Raw genomic sequence first — 17,624 nt, 5'->3', positions numbered from 1 at the left:
AACTGGGATCTGGCATCCAGGGTTTTTTGAATAGACGTAGTACAGTCGGAGAAATGAAGTGCTCCAACGGCTGAGGGCTGAGGGAGGTTTGGCTCGTTGGCTTTGCTTTGTACCAAAGTAAAGACTTTATCAAGACTTTATTATTATTACCTAGTTTAATGTGATGTAATAATGCAGTAAATGGATCTTTATATTCTTTATTGTATTTACACAAAATCTATAGTACTCATAAGTAGAAAAATTAAGTTAGTGTTTAATTAAATATTCTGTTGGACAGTATATGTAGACATTGTGACAAATACAATAAAAAAATGTGAAAATAAAAACACAGCAATAAAAGAAAACCAAACAGGTACTTGAGACATCATAAAGAGTAGTTCAAATCAGAATTTGAAAAACTTACTTCAAGGAACAATCATTGGGTGCAACACAAGACAAAAAATGAAACAAGTTAAGACATTTTTACATTTTTGACCAAAAATTTTCAAAATGCATTGAGTAGACAATGAATAATGAAAAGTACCAAATGTAGAAAGATTTGTCCTATTCAAAATTGAGATCCAATCATACATATTCATGCAACAAAAAAAAGAAGGAAGTGAAGGAAAAACTCGAGCACACAAACAAGGACTGAAATAAAAGACTGGAACCCTTTAAATTAAATACCGTAGTTTGTTTAGTTGCAAACAGATGAAAAGAGTGAAAGTTTCATCAACCACTAAAGTAGATGCTGAATCTCTTGGTAGTATAGTGTAAACCTCCCCTCTTTGGTAACATGCAATACAATTAAATTACACATTTCCCCCCAGAAAATGTGTAAATGATAAAGGGCTGACACAAACTTTGGTCAAGAATAAGAACTAAATATATAGCTATACAATTTACACTGAGATGTACTCAAAACATGTTCCATAAAATGACACTACTCCAAAGAATTTCATTCTTGAAGAAAATACATTTAATTCAGTCAGTCATTTTTGGTTAGGCAATTGATTGTCATTTGATAAAAACAATTATAAAATAAAATAACATAACAAAATATGGATAAAATAAAAAATTTCAAAGACAATATTCACGGTTAGTCAGTAAAATTATTTTTGATTGTTTAACCTTTGAGTTAATGCAAACTGATACAATATTTTTTTTTTAAAAAACAACGAAAACAAGCAACAGTGATTAAGATCTGAACTGTAAACACTTTTAAACACAGTTGCACGCAGAGAGTTATTAATGATTCAACAATCACCAACAACGCCTCTGTAATAAAAGAAAAAGTTAGAATTTACACAGGTAACACTGATGGCATTTCATTACATGAATGGATGGATGGTAGCAAAGAATAGGCAACAGGAATGTGGCGGAAAATATTTAAAAAAGAAACCAAGCACATTCTTACACTTTGTAGAAGTTTGGAGGAATGAGACTTGAAACAGAAAGACACAATAATAATTGCACATTAACCGGGGGAGCGAATGATTAGAAACAGCTTACACACAGCATTTATAAGAATTATTGCCATTATTGATTACCAGTACGTAATATCCAGTACGTATGTTAAAAGAACGCACATCTGCAGGTATACTCTTAAAGCTTGTTTAACCACAAACCCCACAACTGAAAAAATTAATACTTAATTTCATTATTTATGTCTTTGTTAAGTCAATACAATGCAATTGTGAACTAATTTCATCCACTCTCATGATGATTGTAAACGTCGATATGTTTCAAGGATTTCTGGAGAACATATGTAGGTAGTTCCATTGGCTGACGACTGAAGTTGAATGACAGCAGGAGATGATGATGGAACTATTTGCTGAATGATATGTGGGAGAAGATTGTTTACACCGTTGGTTGTTGGAACACTAGCTTGTATAGTCACTGGCATTAGATTATTTCTGTCTAATATTTGCCCTAGCTCTTGACATTGCTGAATATCAGAATGATGAGGTTCATTTTGAGGTTGCGAGTGCCCATTAACATGTAACTGTCCTAAAGGATCTTCCTCTTCCTCCTCTCCCACACATTGGTTGAGATTTTCATCTCTGTCCTCAATATTTGCATCACTGGAATCACTTCTGTCATCCTAAAACACAAAGGATTATTTAAGAACATGGTATGTAAGGAGTTTTATAACGATGAGTCTTAGTGTAGCGAGCAATACCTTTTCACTACGATTTCTCCTGATTACTTTTCGGTGTCTCAGCCTATGCGAATCACAGAAAGCCTTGGTGGGAAACCCTTTACCACACACATCGCATTTAAACGGGAAGTCTAAAGGGTCCATAGCTATTCCTCCACTGTCACCTTCTACAGCAATTCCATGGCAAGCCTAGATGAAGATTAGTTGTAAATGAAATTATGAATAAGTGCAAGTTATAGATAGTACATCTAGAACTACAATTAGAATAAAAAACAATCTTACCATATGCATTGTATAGTAGTGTTTTACAATGAAAGATTTACCACAAGTTTGGCAGTTAAACGGTCCCTCAGTTGCATGAGTTTTACGATGTTTATGTAAGTTATCCTTCCGACTAAAGTTTTTACCACACTGCTCACATGGAAATTGTTTTTCACCAGAATGACTCACAGAATGTCGCAGGAGATGTTCCTTTCGAACAAATGTCTTGTCACAGAACTGACATACATAGGGTCTTTCACCTAAAATAAACAAAAAAATTAAAAATAGATAACATTTGACATATAAAGTAACTATTATAATCTGAAGGGAGACCTTACAAGAGCAGAAGAAAGCTAAAGATTACTAGCTTACACCTACCTGAGTGTAGTTTCTGATGTTGAAACAGATGTTCTTTCCTCTTAAACAGCTTTGGACACTCATCACAGGAATAAAGACTTTTCCCATCCAGGTCTTCGCCTCCGGCCCCACTCACAACAGCCTCTATTGATGAGCACATTGAGTCCTGCCTGTCTTTATCTCCTTGAGATGAAACATCATCCCTCATGTCATCATGTAAATCCTCTTCAGGTTCAATTTCACTACCAAACTGTAATATTGGAGATGTAAACTCAGATTGGTTAATTTTATGATCATTTTGAAGTTGAAGCTGCTGTTGTCGGTGCTGTTCCTGCAGTTGTTGCTGCTGCTGATGTAGCTGCTGTTGTTGTATTTGTTGCTGGTGTTGTTGAAGTTGTTGCTGCTGTTGAAGTTGTTGTTGTTGCTGCTGTTGGATGTGTTGGTCTTGTTGTTGCTGGTTTTGAGACTGCTGCTGGTGAGCTTCAAATTTAGCTGTGTCTCGCTTCCTTTTTTTCTTTTGCGGAGTCAGAGTCTGGTCTACTTTTTGTTGGAGTTGCAGCCGTTGTAACTGCTGCTGCTGCTGCTGCTGTTGCTGCTGTTGCTGCTGTTGCTGCTGTTGCTGCTGTTGCTGCTGTTGCTGCTGTTGCTGCTGTTGCTGCTGTTGTTGTTGCTGCTGTTGTTGTTGCTGCTGCCTTTGTTGCTGCTGTTGTTGTTGTTGCTGCTGCTGCTGCTGCTGTTGCTGCTGCCGCTGTTGCTGCTGTTGTTGTTGCTGCTGCTGCTGTCTTTGCTGCTGCTGCTGTTGTTTTAGCTGCTGTTCCATTTCTTGCTGCTGAAGGGATTGATTTTGAAAGAGCTGTTGGATTTGTTGATGATGTAGTTGTTGATTTTGCTCTTGTTCATGATGCTGCTCATCGTGCGGTGGTTGGGCAGGTATTATGTTCTGTTGTAAGCCAACAATGCGTAATCCACCTGGTACAGCAGGGTCTTTGACCACAGTAGCACCATCCACTAAATTCATTTTTAAAAATTCACCTAATTGAGCAATTGATGCCCTGTAGTTGTAGATAGATAGAAAGAAAAGTTAGTGCTTATGGCAATAGTATGCAATTATCATTTAAACTAACTATCCTATATAAAGTAGAGTTGTTCTACCTTTGAAGTTGTGGGTTAGTTGGGTCAGTATCTTTTATATTAAAATGAACCATCAATTCTTGTCCAGCAAAAGTTATAGTTTGGGGCTGCATGTGAGCCTGAGGAGCATGTTGAGATTGTTGAGGACCATCACTGCTTCTATCAGATGTAACCTAAAACGATAAAAAAATGAAAAACAGTAACGAAAGACACCAGATGCCCTTGGTAAAAGGATATGACAGTTTAAATTTTCTAAAATAGTTGTTTATTATGCACTTACTACTTCAGGTTTGGTGTCAATCTTTTCTAGTGATATTTCTGAAGAAGACACAGCATTATTTAAGTAAGTATACCTAGTACCATCACTAGCTTCTAAGACAGGTGTGGCAGATGTGCCCAGTATCTGTAAAATAGAAGATGATAAAACAAAAATAGTATGCAATAAATAGCAGAAATATAATTTTTTTTAAAAAGTAAGAAAAATAACAGCAGTTAAGAGCCTAGACAAGAAACATACAGGTTGCAGACGAGCCGATTCTGTATCAGAAAGTATTTGTATTCCTGCTGCGTGGATGAGATTGGAAAGACCATCAGCACCAACAGGTAAGACAAGAGTTGGACCTGGCACTTTTCCTGTTGTTGGTGTAATAATTTCAGGTTTACTTGGTGATATTTCTTTGGCGGGATAATTTTCACGTACATATACCTAAGCAAAAAGAAAAGGAGCATTTATGAACCTGCATTAATCCAAACCCTTGGAATAAAATCTAAAAAAGTAAGAATCATACCATAGCTGCCTGCCCTTCTTTATGGTCTTCTGCTCTAATAGTAGAGAAGTAACTTTCCAGCATAGCTTCAGCATTCACACAAGCTTCTCGGAACTCAAAGAGGTTCTCCAGCTTTTCAACACAGCTGGAACACACAATCTTCGGCAAGGAGTCATCCTCTGCTACCTTCAATGAAAAGAGAGATAACATATACAATCAATTGAGTAGGAGAGGACGAAAAGTTAAATGGCATACAACAAAATTTTACATTGTCAGACAAATTTGTGATCTAGCTCAGTGTCCTACATACCAAAATAGTAACCTAAATTACTATGGTTGTAGATTTCAAAAGACATTTAAACAAAATCTTGATTCTTGAAAAACTACTTCAAGTCGCGAAGAAATAGTTGATTGAATGAAGCAAGGCAAAAATTGGAGTAACAGTTCTACATACTGTCATATACATATACATCATTTAGGTTAGGTTACCAATCACAAGAAAAATATACTGATATTCGAAAAGACAAACAAATGCCACTGTCTCCCAGTAAGCTGCGTAATTAAATGCAGGATTCTAATGTTTCAGATTTATTGAACAGCACAAATGTAAACATTACAAATGACTTAAAATACCTGAAGGGGGAGACATAGAGGAATTTTGTTGACAAGCTGCCGTCTGCGGCCCTCCTCCCGAAAGATGTGCATTTTAGTTCCTTCGGTAGTTGTGCACAACCGGCACAATTCGTAATAATTCACCCTTTTGTACCCCGACATGGCCAGTCACAATAAATCAAAACAATAACAAACGCAGTTCACACTACATTCACTGCTCTCATGACGACATCCTTCCCTCCTTCCCTTCGTTCCCCCTCCCCTCCCTAACCCCCACCTCCACCCTACTCCACCCCCACTTTCCCCGATTCGCCGAGGATCTGGACTTGAGAGCTCAATCTACCCCGAAAGCTTGAGGCTAGGGCGGGCAATGAAAATGAGCAACTTTTACCACTCATTGAAGAAATCCAGTCTCTCCTTCTTACAAGCCCTCTTGATATACAATTTAAATTCAAAAGAAAATTGTTGCAATGTATATTTCTTTTTTTGTTTTTACACGAAACAGGGTTGACAGCGGTTGACAGATTTTTCTGTGAGGGTGTTCGCAGCCTGGATCGCGAGGGCAGTGCGTTTGTCATCACGTAATGGACGATGAGAGATATGTTTGTTTTCTCCAATCTCTTAGGCTTAAGCGCTGTTTGATATGATTTTAAGGCTGCAAGTCCTGCGCGAATCAAGTTTTAAGTGTCGTTGTGAGTGCAAGTTCTTCGAATTCGACGGGGTGACCGACGAATGCCGCGCGCGGCAGGACGGGAGCGTAGCGCAAGGTGGTCGACAGACATGCTCCGCTGATTGCTGACCCCAAATGAGTGTATTTTGAAGAGCTATGAGTAGAATCGATAGCCGGGCGGACAGCTTTCATAGCTTGTGCCGCCTCTGTGCGTCGTACGATGCGGTCAAACTGGAGATCTTCGGGGAGGAGGGCAAGGAGAGGAGTCTGGTGGAGAAGATACAGACCTGCCTGCCATTCCAGGTACGTCTACGTCCTGCCTGCGGGTCTTGCACCTGCCCGACGTCCTGGTCTGTCCTTCGCCGAGCCCCTTTCGTAACGTCCGCCTCGACCGACTGACCGACCGCTCTCTGAAATGGAATGCGGGAGCTGTTTCGGCGAGGAAAACGCGGACAATGCAGTATTTATGAATGAAATAAAAAATCTTTTTACTAAAAAGTCCTGCTGGCGGGGAGAGTCCGGCTCGCACCACCCCCACCTAGCCGTCGGCTTTCACGACGTCCGAACGGGGCACACCATGTCGTATAGTGATTGTCTCCCCACAAGCTAATGATCTACCTCCCCTGTTGTTAATGTCTAATAAAAACATACAACTTCCACCATGACCATTTAAAGATAATTTTAAAATTAGTTTTGTTCTAATTACACTTCTGAAATACAAAACAAGTAAACTGTAGAGAAATATATGGAAGGAGTTAAGGAACACACTGCATTTTCCACAGAATCTGGGTTTCATTAGATGAAATTATCCTGTGATGCTCTCATACAAATTGTTATTTTTTCTATATTTCAGATTTCTAAAAATGACCCCCTTCCTAAATCCTTATGCTACCGGTGTATGTACAATTTGGAAAATTTCTACGACTTTCGAATGGGCTGTGTAAATGCAGTGGCTCTGCTTGAGAGCTGTCTGATAGCTGATGGTGGGGTACGTATCCATTTATCGGTATAGTAATGCTGAAAGTTTCAAAGTTAACATAGTTGAGCTTTATTTTTGCTGTGCATTTTTTGACTCAAACAATTTTGACATTATATGATTCCAGAAAAATTTAGACAAGGCCTCTGCTGAAAAGAGGGCAAAAATAATGAAACATATGTCTAAAGCAACTTCTCGAAGTTCAGATGTTGCTATGCCACAACTTGAACCTGAGGTACTGAAATCTGTCTTACACTTCCCCTTTTCTCTGTCTTTTATCTTAAATTTTCGTGTTTCACTTGTAACATATTTCCTATATTTTTTTTACAAGCTTGATGCATTTCAGATCCCATTATCAAATTCAGTTAAAGAAGAACCAGATGACACTGACCTTCCTAAGGATGAAGATGACTCTCTCCCTAAAAATAAAACATCAGGAACTTCTGACTCAAATATGCCAAAACTTCCATCTGCTATTGAAGATGACGAGGAAGGTGGTAATACTGATGATGATATGGAGGAAATAGATGAGGATGAGGAAGATGAAAAAGTGATTGATATAGATCCTGCAGATTATCTGGAGTCTAGTGTGGTAAGCCACAGTGTTGAGCTCTACTTATGATTTTTCCAGCCCAATTTAGCTCACATGCATTGTTAATTTTTTTCTAGGCTGTCGAAATGGATGAATCATTACACTCACCTGCAAAGTACGTGTTCAGAGTTTTTCTAAACTAATATTTCCCCTCCATTTCATGAATGTAGTAGGCCTAACAACCACTTTTTTTTTTTCAGGAAAAGTATTTCTCCTCAAAAGTCTACTGAACCTCGTGAATTATTCACTTGTCAAATTTGTGGCAAAACACTGTCCAGCAAAGGACATCTGTCCCTGCACATTAGAATTCACAGGGATGACGGCACAGATGGTAATTGTAACACCAGCTCCTCTGTGTCAACCAGCAATTCTACAGGATTGCCATTTTGTAGACCCTATAGATGTGATCTATGCAATAAAAGCTACTCCTCTTCTAAACATCTGTGGGGCCATGTTAGTTCCAATCACAGAGGAGATCCAGCTGTAACATGTCCGGAGTGTCATCGCCTGTTTTCCTCTGTAAACAATTTGGAAGAGCACAAGAGGTCAAAACATGGTGATCATACCAGTGATGCAGGTGATGAGGTGAGATGCGCCTATAATCTTAATTCCTGTAGGTTATACATTTAATCCTGTGTGGCATAAGGAATTTTATGTTCATGGACTCCTATGTTGTTTTTTGTAGTTGTCCAAAAAGTTAATAATTGATGAGGATTCATTTGGTAAAATGGATTCTGATGGTGACACAAACCAGAATGGAAAGAGGCCCAGAGATTTAGATGAAGCTGCAGGAAGTAGGAGAAAACGTTCAAAGCCAAGGAAAATAGCTCGTACCCATAGCTCTGAGTCTCAAGGAGGTAATCTGAGATGTAAATTAAATATCCTTTTGTCTTAAAGACCATACCACTTAAATCAGTACTTACTTCATTGTAGATGAAGGTGATGGAGAGCCATTGGAATGTGTTTTATGCCTTGAAACATTCCCTGATGTCGCTCAGCTAATGGAACACACCAAAAAACATGAGGAAGAACATGAAGAAACACAGGCTATGGTGCAGGCACAGTCTATGATGAACTCTCAAAACCTTAGTTGTCTACTATGTGAAAAAACCTTCACTCTCAGGTATTTTTATAATATATCTGTAGGGTGTTTCTAGTGTCAATTTATTGTCCCTTAACATATTTATTTTCTTCTACAGGAATTTATTACATGATCATCTTCAAAGCCAACACGGAATAGATCCCTCAGATTTATTGGAGCATCAGAAACTATCTCAAGATGCCAGACTAGAAATGTCCATTAAAGCAGAGATAGATGAAGATCAGGATCATCATATGCTAGCTGAGAGCATGTTGGAGTCAGAAACTGTATGTTGCATTGCCTATTTCTGGTGTAAAATCTTCTTGAACTTCTGACCTTTTCTCACATTTTTTAAACTGATTTTGTACATTCAAAGGTTTTCTGCTGTGAGGCATGTATACGAGAGTTCACTGATCGCTCAAGCTTGTGGTTACATATGTTGTATACTCACAAAGAGGCAGCTGCAACAGCGTGTGGACTATGTTTGAAGGTGTGTGGTGATCTACCTAGTCTCACTGCACACATTCAGACCTGTCACACAACCAGCCACCTCCTGAATGAGAAGAGAAGATACAGGTAGAAAGCTTAACTTTTATTGGCTGGAAACATTTTCTATGTGGTTTATTTCTGCACTAATTAATTTTTGCCTACCTTCTAGCTGTTCTGTTTGCATGAGACAGCACGATTCTCGCAAAAAGCTTTTATCACATGTTCTTATCCATGACATTGGGTCAGCCAAGCCTGATGACCTTATCATTCTCAACTCGGATTTGTATCAAGCTGAGAATCAAACTGAAAATGATTTTGATGAACAGGACAGCCATGATACTTCCTTCACTAACACTCCTGCTAATTTAAACATGTCTACTGCATCTTCAAACTCGGCTGTTTCTGCAGCAGCTGCAGTTGCTGCTAACTCACCATTTGCCTGTCAGATATGTTTAAAAATCTTCCCTAATGAGGAAAAAATGGTTAAGCACAAGCAAAATGCCCACCGACAGGATGCTCTGGTAAAGACTTGGTTTTAAAATTGTTATTATATCTTACCAGCGAAATAGGCAAAACCCTACATTCTTCTCTCTGATTTAGGTTCATGCTGCGTCTGGAGTGGGTACATACCACCTCTTTTTCCGATGTGAAATTTGTGGAGTTTCACATCAAAGCAAGTCAGATAGGTGGAAGCACGTCTATGAAGTTCATAGAGGTGATCCAACTGTGACCTGCAGCCGAAATAACTGTGGTAAAGTTTTTCCTTCAGCAGAGCTTAATCAAGAGCATGTTAATCATCACAAAGTGCAGGGAACGACCCCGAACACTTGCGAGGTTGGTGGTCTTGATTTGATAAAGTTTTTTGTCCTTCCTAGAAAAATTATCTAGGATTAGATTAAATCATGTATTTATAAAATTACAGATTTGTGGAAAGCTTTGGAATTCTCGTGTAGATTACTGGAAGCACATGATGGGGGTGCACGCAGAAGTTGTACCTTTTACTTGTGGCGTTTGTCTTAAAATTCTACCTGACCTGCCTCAGTTGATGGAACATGTTAAGTCATGGCATTATCCTTTGACTGGAGGCGATTATTGTTGTGACATCTGTGGAAGACCTTACTCAAACAGATCCAAGATGTCACGCCACCGCAGAATACACTTTTCTCTGCCAGGTGAAGATGATGTGGAGATCCCAGCTGAAGACGAAACTCCAACTAAATCAGGTTCCGATAAGAAAGGAGTGACTGTTAAAAGTGAGCCAGTGGACAATGCTATTAAGCCTAAAGCCACAAGTATTCATTGTGAAGGCTGTCCAAATCGTACTTTCTCTTCACGCGAAGAGTTAATTCAGCACAGACGAGCTGATCATGGAATGCTCACTTGTGATCTCTGTGACAAATTCTATGGTCGTACCTCCCACTTGTGGAAACATGTCAATAAAATGCATAGAGGACATCCTTCTGTTACTTGCACTCACTGTGGAAAATTGTCAGCTTCAAAGTCACATTTACGCAGTCATGTTCTGAAAATGCACAGGCCAGGAGTTCTTGTTGGACACATTGAAAATGTGCAATTACCCATTCCACCAGCACCTGAAAAAAAGGTAAACCATTTGTAACTACTTTCAGTATTTGTTTTTTTACAAAGGTAAGGAAAACCCTTGCAGTTTTTCTGAAGTGCTGTATTTTACTTTTCCAGACTGAACGGGTGCTGGGACCTCAAGCTTGCCCACAATGTTCCAAAGTCTTCTGTAATAGGTACAGGATGTTAAGGCATCTGAAGAGTTGCAGAATGTCACCAGCAATGTTCAACTCAGGCCACCAAATATTTGATGAGAAACCTAAAGGCCCAGCGACATGCCAACATTGTTCCAAGGTTTTCTCATCCAGGAAGGCAATGAGGGAACATGAACATAAATATCATATTATGTATGATTGTGAGTTGTGTGGTGAAGGAGCCATACCAAGTAAAACAGCACTGATGGACCATATCAAGATTGCTCATAGAGGTACTGTCATAGCCTTTTGAAAACTTACCATCATGACCATACTTCAAGCTTTTCTGATACATTTGTCATTAAGATTAGTCTCTGAGGCACTGTAGGTCTAGAGATGGGATCTGGGAATATATTTTTCACCATGAGGGAGATGTACACACAAGGGACATTTTTAACCTTAAGCTTATGGCATTCTGGTATTAATAATGTGTTCAGCTATCCCCTTTCTTTCGGAAAATATACTACCGCCAAGCTCCACCTTGAGACCTACTGTGGCTTAGAGATTAATTTTATTGACAAATGTACCAAGAAATCTTTTGGGGCAGGAAAAGCCCCCTTTGCTCCTCTGCTCTGTTATCTGTACCAACCTGCTTTCAACAATTTCTTTCAGGATCAGAACAGTTAACATGCTCAATTGAAGGGTGTGGCGTAGTTTTGAGATGCTCTGCTGATCGTGAGAAACATGAGAAAGAGCACAGATCACAGCGTATTCCAGCAACATGTGTGAAATGTGGTGAGCTCTGTGGCAGCAAATCTCGATTGAGACAGCACATGGTAAGTCTCTTTGTCAATTTCCTGACACTATTGTTCATGCAGGCTTAGGGGAAGCATGTTAAAGTGTGTAAATCCAGAAAAATATGTTATTTTTATCTTAATAACTTTTTAACAGACTTTTTGTGTTTGTTTCCATTACAGAAGATACAACACAAGCTAAGTCCAAGCATCCTTTGTACCATTTGTGTGGCTATTCATCCCAACATTGATGATTTGCGGGCTCACGTCCAATCCGAGCATGCTGCAATAATTAACCGTGCAAATACGTGTAAAGTATGTGCTAAATCAGTAAACTCAAGGAGGCGTCTTATACATCATATCAATAATAACCATGATGGTGCTTCCCGTCTGTGCACTGTTTGCTTGGGATTCTTCGCCAATCAAGAAGAATTGGCAAAGCACACAGAAGACAAACACTCAAAGGAAGAGGAGGAGGCTGAAGAGGAAAGTGATTCTTCCTCTGAAGATGAAAATGGGAAAGACGACAAAAATCAAGTAGATGAAGATGAAGAGGATGAGGAAGATGAAGAAGATGACGAAGAGGATGATGATGAGGAAGGACAAGGTGACGGAGAGGATGAGGAGTCTCAAGAGTCACATTCTGAAGAGAAGTCTGTGGAAGAAAATTCAAAAGCTGATAGTGATGTTAGTGAACTTACTTTGAATGGAATTGATGACGCCAAACAACATGGAAGTTCTCTTGCATCTGATGACATTTCTTCTAGCTCAGAGAATAGTGAAAAGAGCCAAGAGAAGCAAGTTGTCTCCGAAGGGAGGCCTCGTAGATCTTACAAATGCAACATTTGCAAAGAGACATTCAAAATGCCATCCCTTCTCATGCAACATCAAAAGCAGAGACATCGCTCAGGTTCTGTTCCCATGCAGTGTCCCTCCTGTGATAAAAAGTTCTCAAACAAACTTATATTTTCAAATCATGTAAATCTTTGCAAGCGGGAGAAAAGTTCAATCTTGCAACAGACACTGGAAACTGGAAAAGGGGGTTTCAAGGACAAATCAAGCAGAGTAGTTCAACTTGCGGAAATGGCAGGCTTTAATGGACACTTCCTTGAAGGAGGTGACGATGGCAAGGACAGCAGCCCAGGTAGTTCATCTGCCCGTGCCAGAATTCAACGCAAAGTCTATGGTGAGAATGAAGGTCCTATTCACTGCTCATTGTGTAACAAAGTTTGGCCCTCATTGAGGCAGCAATGGCAGCATCTAATTCGCACTCACAGAGAAGCTGCGGCAACAACATGTGGTGTATGTCTTGAAATATGTTCAGACTACGCAACATTGAAGGTTCACCTTCATGAAATGCATCCTGACACATGGGAGGGAGAAGGTAAAAATTTTACATGCCGAATATGTGGCCGCTATCATAATGCCAGATCAAAGCTGGAACTTCATAATACCATTCATCTTGGTTTGGAGGGTGAGCTGGGTGAGACTATGGCTCTTGGAACAAAGGAGGAACTTGAAGAACAGAAAACTACTCAAGGAATGGGCTCTAAGACATTAAAATCGCCTGAAAAAGAATCAGAAGATAGTGAAAACTCCTCATCGGACGAATCTGATGATTTGAATGACGACATGCAGTTGTTTGTTTGCCCTGAGTGTTCTATGGTATTTCAAACAGAAGATGCTCTTGATTTGCATATTACATCTAAATGTTCCCATCCAGAAGATGAATCAACTTCAAGAGATGACTCAAAAACAAGTAGCTACTCATGCCACCAATGCAATAATGCTACCTTCTCAACTTACATAAGTTTGAGCAAACACTACAAACAATGCCCCAAGTTAAATGAGAGTAGACCTGAATCTAAATTAAAAGAAGAGTCAGATGTGTCAAATGGGCTTGAGGGAAATCAAAATGAAGACAGTTCTGATAGTAGCTCGAGCAGTAAATCAGATCAAGATGGCAGTAGCAGTAGTTCCAGCAGTTCAAGTAGCAGTTCTAGTAGTTCTAATGATGACGACTCTCAAGATGAAGCTGACCATGACGATGATGTAGAGGAGGACTCTGAAGCTGATGAAGAAGGTGGAGGAGAAGGTGAGAAAAGCATCCATAACATGTCTTGTAATGTTGCCAGGGATCTTGTTAAGGATATTAAAGATCTTGGGTCAGCAATATTATAAGAAAAAGAATTAAGTTTTACAAAGAAATCAAAATTGTTTGTTTCTTATTCATGTAAATTAAAAGTTCACTGAAGACTGATTGTCGTCAGGGTATCGCATCTAACTCATTACCAATTTAACTTTGCATGTTCATATCATTACTAACTGACTTACATCAAGTTGGGTTCTGTTTAACATTCTTTTCACCTACGTCCTATCTGTTCTTTCAGGTTCTCTCACCTCTTAATAGATAGGATTTTCTTCAAGTGGTAAGTAAATCAATTGTATCATAATCATTTATCCATTTTCACCGAATTTCCCATTCTGTTGTATGAGTTGGTCCTACTTGCAAAATAAGAATGGAAGACAAGGTATAATGCCTTTCCAACTCACTTCTCTATTGTTTTCCTTTTTTAAAAAAATAAAAATAATTTTTACATATTTACATTTTATGTCTTCCATCAAAAATATTCACTTCTGAAGTAATGTTTATTCTTAATGATTATAGTGGGGAAGTTAAAAAGTTTGTGATGAAGCGTGGGTACAGAGCTCAAATTTGTGACTTATTATAGAAATGTGACCTCTATGACACACATAGAGACCAATCTCATCTCTTATTGTAATTACAGTAGTACAAATGGATTCAGCTCAGTTTGCTAAAAGTTCAACAGCATCTGATTTCTCACATTTCTATGAAATTATTCATCTTATATGCACAAGCACCAACTCAGTCTTTCAGCTTTGAAATAATCACATTATATCATTGAGTAATCATTTTGTTGTGAATCATACCAGTCAGTACAAGTGATGTTCACACATGTTTTTGATATGTTGAACTGGAGTTATAGCTGATTAAATAGTGAATCTCTTATACCTGTCAATGAAGACTGCCTCTCTTAGAATATCATGTCTTTACTGTATTGGCTAATTTTATAACTGAATCAAATGGCAAATTGCGGATTTTTTCTCTCTCTCTCTCTCTTTTTTTTTTTTGGTTATATTATTGATTGTAATTTTCTTATTTTATGACATTGGACTACATCCTTTCCATCTTTCTCATTGAAATCTAATTAAATTAAGTCCAATTTCCATGTCATAACTAGTATTGTTTATTATGAATATCAACTCTGGCAAGTCCTTTATTTTAGATGGAAGTGCAGTCATTCCATTTGTCTAACCTCTTAATCACTAACCAAATCCTAGTCAGTAGAGAGCTTTTTACTGTTGAAAAACAAAATTTTGTTCATTCCATTATAGCACTTAAAGTTCAAGAGACTTAATTTTATCTCCTTAATGTGAGGATGTGTGCAATCCCCATATTTTAAGCTAGAATTTTTGTGTGTGTGCAGCAAAAGTCTTATTATAAATTTGCTCCCTTTGAGTGTGTCTGTCTCTGATCCAACCAATCTTGTGTATATGGACTATCATCTATCATGTTCTATTTTTTGTTGATATGTTGAGCATGAAACTAGGTGTTAGTTGCATTATAACAAGCGTTAATTTGTCATATATTTATCCAAGAAATGTATGAGTTTTGCCATATTAAGAGTAAAAATAGTGTAAATTGGATAGGCACTTCACTCCTGCTTATTTCTTTATCGTACCGGTGTAAAGGTTCATTTAAAACTCTTGTTGTTATGTATATTGTTTGTTTAATCTTGGAGTTGGACTTTAAATTAAACAAAGACACTTTTAGTTTTCTGTACTATAAGTTACCAAGCATGTACTAGCAAAAAGCTACTAGCTTTTTGTAAACAATCTGTGATTATAAACAGATGTTTTATGATCTGTACAACATGTCATGCTCTCAAGGATCCAGTTCCAAATTATCGGGCTGGTTATGCTGTGAAATGAATGAATCTGATTCTTGCTGGCATGAATGATATGACGATATGTCTGCTGTGATGAGACAAAAGCAAAGCTACATGTAACACCGTATGTTTTGTTTCTATCTCCATTTTTGCTTTCCTTTTTTACTTTTTTATTTATAGATTTTATGTCTAACTTTAATGTGTGGGAGGAAATACTGCCGTCCATGAAAGCTCAGAATCCAAGCTCTGTCCGTAATTGCTACATCGTGTTCCTCTTTGTATGTTCTCTAGTAGTGGTTATAGAAACTTTTTGTGGATGGACTGCTGATTATTATGAGCCCTTGTCAGCCAACTCATTTTGTCTTCTCCCTGACTTGTTTCCTCTTACAGACCATCCATTTTACACTTTATACTTTGGTCTCCTTTTCCAAGAATTGTCATCTCAGTTTGCATATTAATTTGTCTTTCCATTAACTTGCTTGTCCTACCACTACTGAATAATTTTGCCCATTCCATGCCTGTCTTTTCCCTCCATTTTGCTTCTATTTTATTTTTGTCTCCCCCATTTTTATTATGTTCTTTATTTATTACTAACTAGACTTCCTTCGGAAGATGTTGTGTAATGTTAAATGAAAGATAAATGGAAGTATCGTATATGTTTAAACTATCATTTTTGTTCTCAAACGCAAATTCTGTTTTAAGGACAATTTTAATTTGTCTATCAAATTATTTGTTTGAATTAATTAGGTGATATTTGTGCTGTTCTGAGAACTCCCCTTTAAGGAATTTTTGTTTGTTTGTCTGATTTGACCTTCAGAGGATGTGTATTGAACAAGGTTTTAAGCTGCTTGCCCTAAATCAGGACTTCATTGCACCTGTTCTATGAACACTACATTCAATATGGACTTGAGCTCATGCTTGGTATCTGTTCTTCTAATGAAATAAGTTTACAAAAACTTAACTCTATTTTGTAATAAATGTATGGTAAGTGCTGTACAACTTTGTAAATACATAGAATTAATGGCCTGGTATAGTATTATATTCACAGATCGTGTGTCAGAGGTACACGAATCTGGAGCTTTCATCTTAACTTTTTGTTCTCTCTTAAAAGTAGTATTTATGGTACTTCCCTCGTGCATATTCTTTTCTCTTTGTTTTTTCATGACAGTACAATTTGTTTTGGATGTAGAAGAAAGTGTTAAGGTTGCCCTGCAATAGACTATTTTAAATTTGATATGAAAAAAAAACGTATTACTATATTTGTGCTTTGAGGTATGAGAGGCACGTGACTTAAAATACAATGTACAGACTATGTAATTGTATCTTGTACTTAGTAACAATTATTCTCTTATCAATAAATGATAGTCAATCTTTTCCAGAACTTGCCTGTTATTTGCTCACAAACCCCAATCACCCCTTTTTTGCTCAGTCAGAAAGCTGTTGGTCGGTATAAATCAAAATCAAAACGACATCACATATCATAAATGTGTTTACTTCGGGCCTATATATAAGTAAAACAAAGTCAACACAAAAATTGTGTTTTTCTGTGTGTGTTCTTAATCTGATGTGGTATTATTTTGATTGTTCCTCCCTGCGATTAGAGGTCCTTCCCCAGGCCTTCGCCTGCCCGTGCTGGAGGGGGGAGGCACAGAGGTCAGGTCAGGCCACGCCCCCCAGCCAATGGCGGCGCTGGGCTTCCCTCAGCCGTCTCCAGCCTACCGCCCCTCCACTCCGCCGCTCGTTCGCTCCCCCTCTCTCCCTCTCTCTCTCGTATGGTCGCTCCCTCCACCCTCGTCCTCGGCGGCATGATGTACGATCCGAGCGCCGTTCATGTGGTACAAGGCGAACAACGGCGGTACCGCTGGCATCCGCCTGGAAACGGACCGAACGGACACACGGAGGCGTCCACTAGACTGGAGCGGCGCTGCGGCTGCGAGGCAAGGAGCGGCAAAGGAGCGGCACGGAGTGGGGCGCGACGTCCTCCTCGTCCTCCAGGCCTCCCGGCTGGCCCCTAAACGGTGCAGTAAATGCAGGCTAAATTTCAAAGCCACGGGCGAGGCCTCCCCCC

At 38.8% G+C, this 17,624-nt stretch overlaps 2 protein-coding genes across 4 annotated transcripts; one reads left to right on the top strand and one right to left on the bottom strand.

Moving 5' to 3' along the window:
* Positions 1-181: 181 nt before the first annotated feature.
* Positions 182-5,528, bottom strand: LOC113215004 (uncharacterized). Its single transcript, XM_052274785.1, has 9 exons — positions 5,290-5,528; positions 4,678-4,842; positions 4,407-4,595; positions 4,170-4,292; positions 3,911-4,062; positions 2,780-3,810; positions 2,423-2,661; positions 2,162-2,329; positions 182-2,083 (listed from the first exon to the last, which is right to left on the bottom strand). The coding sequence occupies exons 1-9, from the start codon at positions 5,428-5,430 to the stop codon at positions 1,697-1,699; spliced, it is 2,595 nt and encodes an 864-aa protein (XP_052130745.1). The 5' UTR covers positions 5,431-5,528; the 3' UTR covers positions 182-1,696.
* Positions 5,529-5,732: 204 nt separating this feature from the next.
* Positions 5,733-16,937, top strand: LOC113215006 (zinc finger protein 850). 3 transcript variants are annotated; one of them, XM_026434548.2, is made up of 17 exons: positions 5,736-6,241; positions 6,792-6,926; positions 7,042-7,149; positions 7,246-7,506; positions 7,584-7,621; positions 7,707-8,091; positions 8,192-8,363; positions 8,440-8,629; positions 8,706-8,874; positions 8,964-9,163; positions 9,246-9,597; positions 9,677-9,910; positions 9,999-10,679; positions 10,775-11,084; positions 11,464-11,627; positions 11,769-13,680; positions 13,976-16,937. In XM_026434548.2, exons 1-17 carry the CDS (start codon positions 6,095-6,097, stop codon positions 13,990-13,992), a joined length of 5,475 nt encoding a protein of 1,824 aa, XP_026290333.1. In that variant the 5' UTR covers positions 5,736-6,094; the 3' UTR covers positions 13,993-16,937. The 3 variants fall into 3 exon arrangements, with proteins under 3 accessions (XP_052130739.1, XP_052130740.1, XP_026290333.1); XM_052274779.1 differs by having other exon boundaries at positions 5,733-6,241; positions 11,769-16,937; XM_052274780.1 differs by having other exon boundaries at positions 5,735-6,241; positions 7,261-7,506; positions 11,769-16,937.
* The last annotated feature ends 687 nt before the right edge of the window (positions 16,938-17,624 follow it).

This window comes from Frankliniella occidentalis, unplaced genomic scaffold (genome assembly GCF_000697945.3).
Source record: "Frankliniella occidentalis isolate FOCC.00 unplaced genomic scaffold, Focc_3.1 Scaffold440, whole genome shotgun sequence".
Taxonomy (NCBI): domain Eukaryota; kingdom Metazoa; phylum Arthropoda; class Insecta; order Thysanoptera; family Thripidae; genus Frankliniella; species Frankliniella occidentalis.
Note: the sequence above shows the minus strand (reverse complement) of the source record. Positions and strands in the feature narration are given on the sequence as shown.

Excerpts from the sequence above, each read along its gene's own strand:
- LOC113215004 (XM_052274785.1), bottom strand. The coding sequence starts at position 5,430 with ATGTCGGGGTACAAAAGGGTGAATTATTACGAATTGTGCCGGTTGTGC. Across the intron at positions 4,293-4,406 it reads AATCGGCTCGTCTGCAACCT|ATACTGGGCACATCTGCCAC; the intron begins GTATGTTTCTTG and ends TCTATTTTACAG. Across the intron at positions 4,063-4,169 it reads TTGACACCAAACCTGAAGTA|GTTACATCTGATAGAAGCAG; the intron begins GTAAGTGCATAA and ends TTATCGTTTTAG.
- LOC113215006 (XM_052274779.1), top strand. The coding sequence starts at position 6,095 with ATGAGTAGAATCGATAGCCGGGCGGACAGCTTTCATAGCTTGTGCCGC. Across the intron at positions 7,507-7,583 it reads ATTATCTGGAGTCTAGTGTG|GCTGTCGAAATGGATGAATC; the intron begins GTAAGCCACAGT and ends ATTTTTTTCTAG. Across the intron at positions 8,875-8,963 it reads GCATGTTGGAGTCAGAAACT|GTTTTCTGCTGTGAGGCATG; the intron begins GTATGTTGCATT and ends GTACATTCAAAG.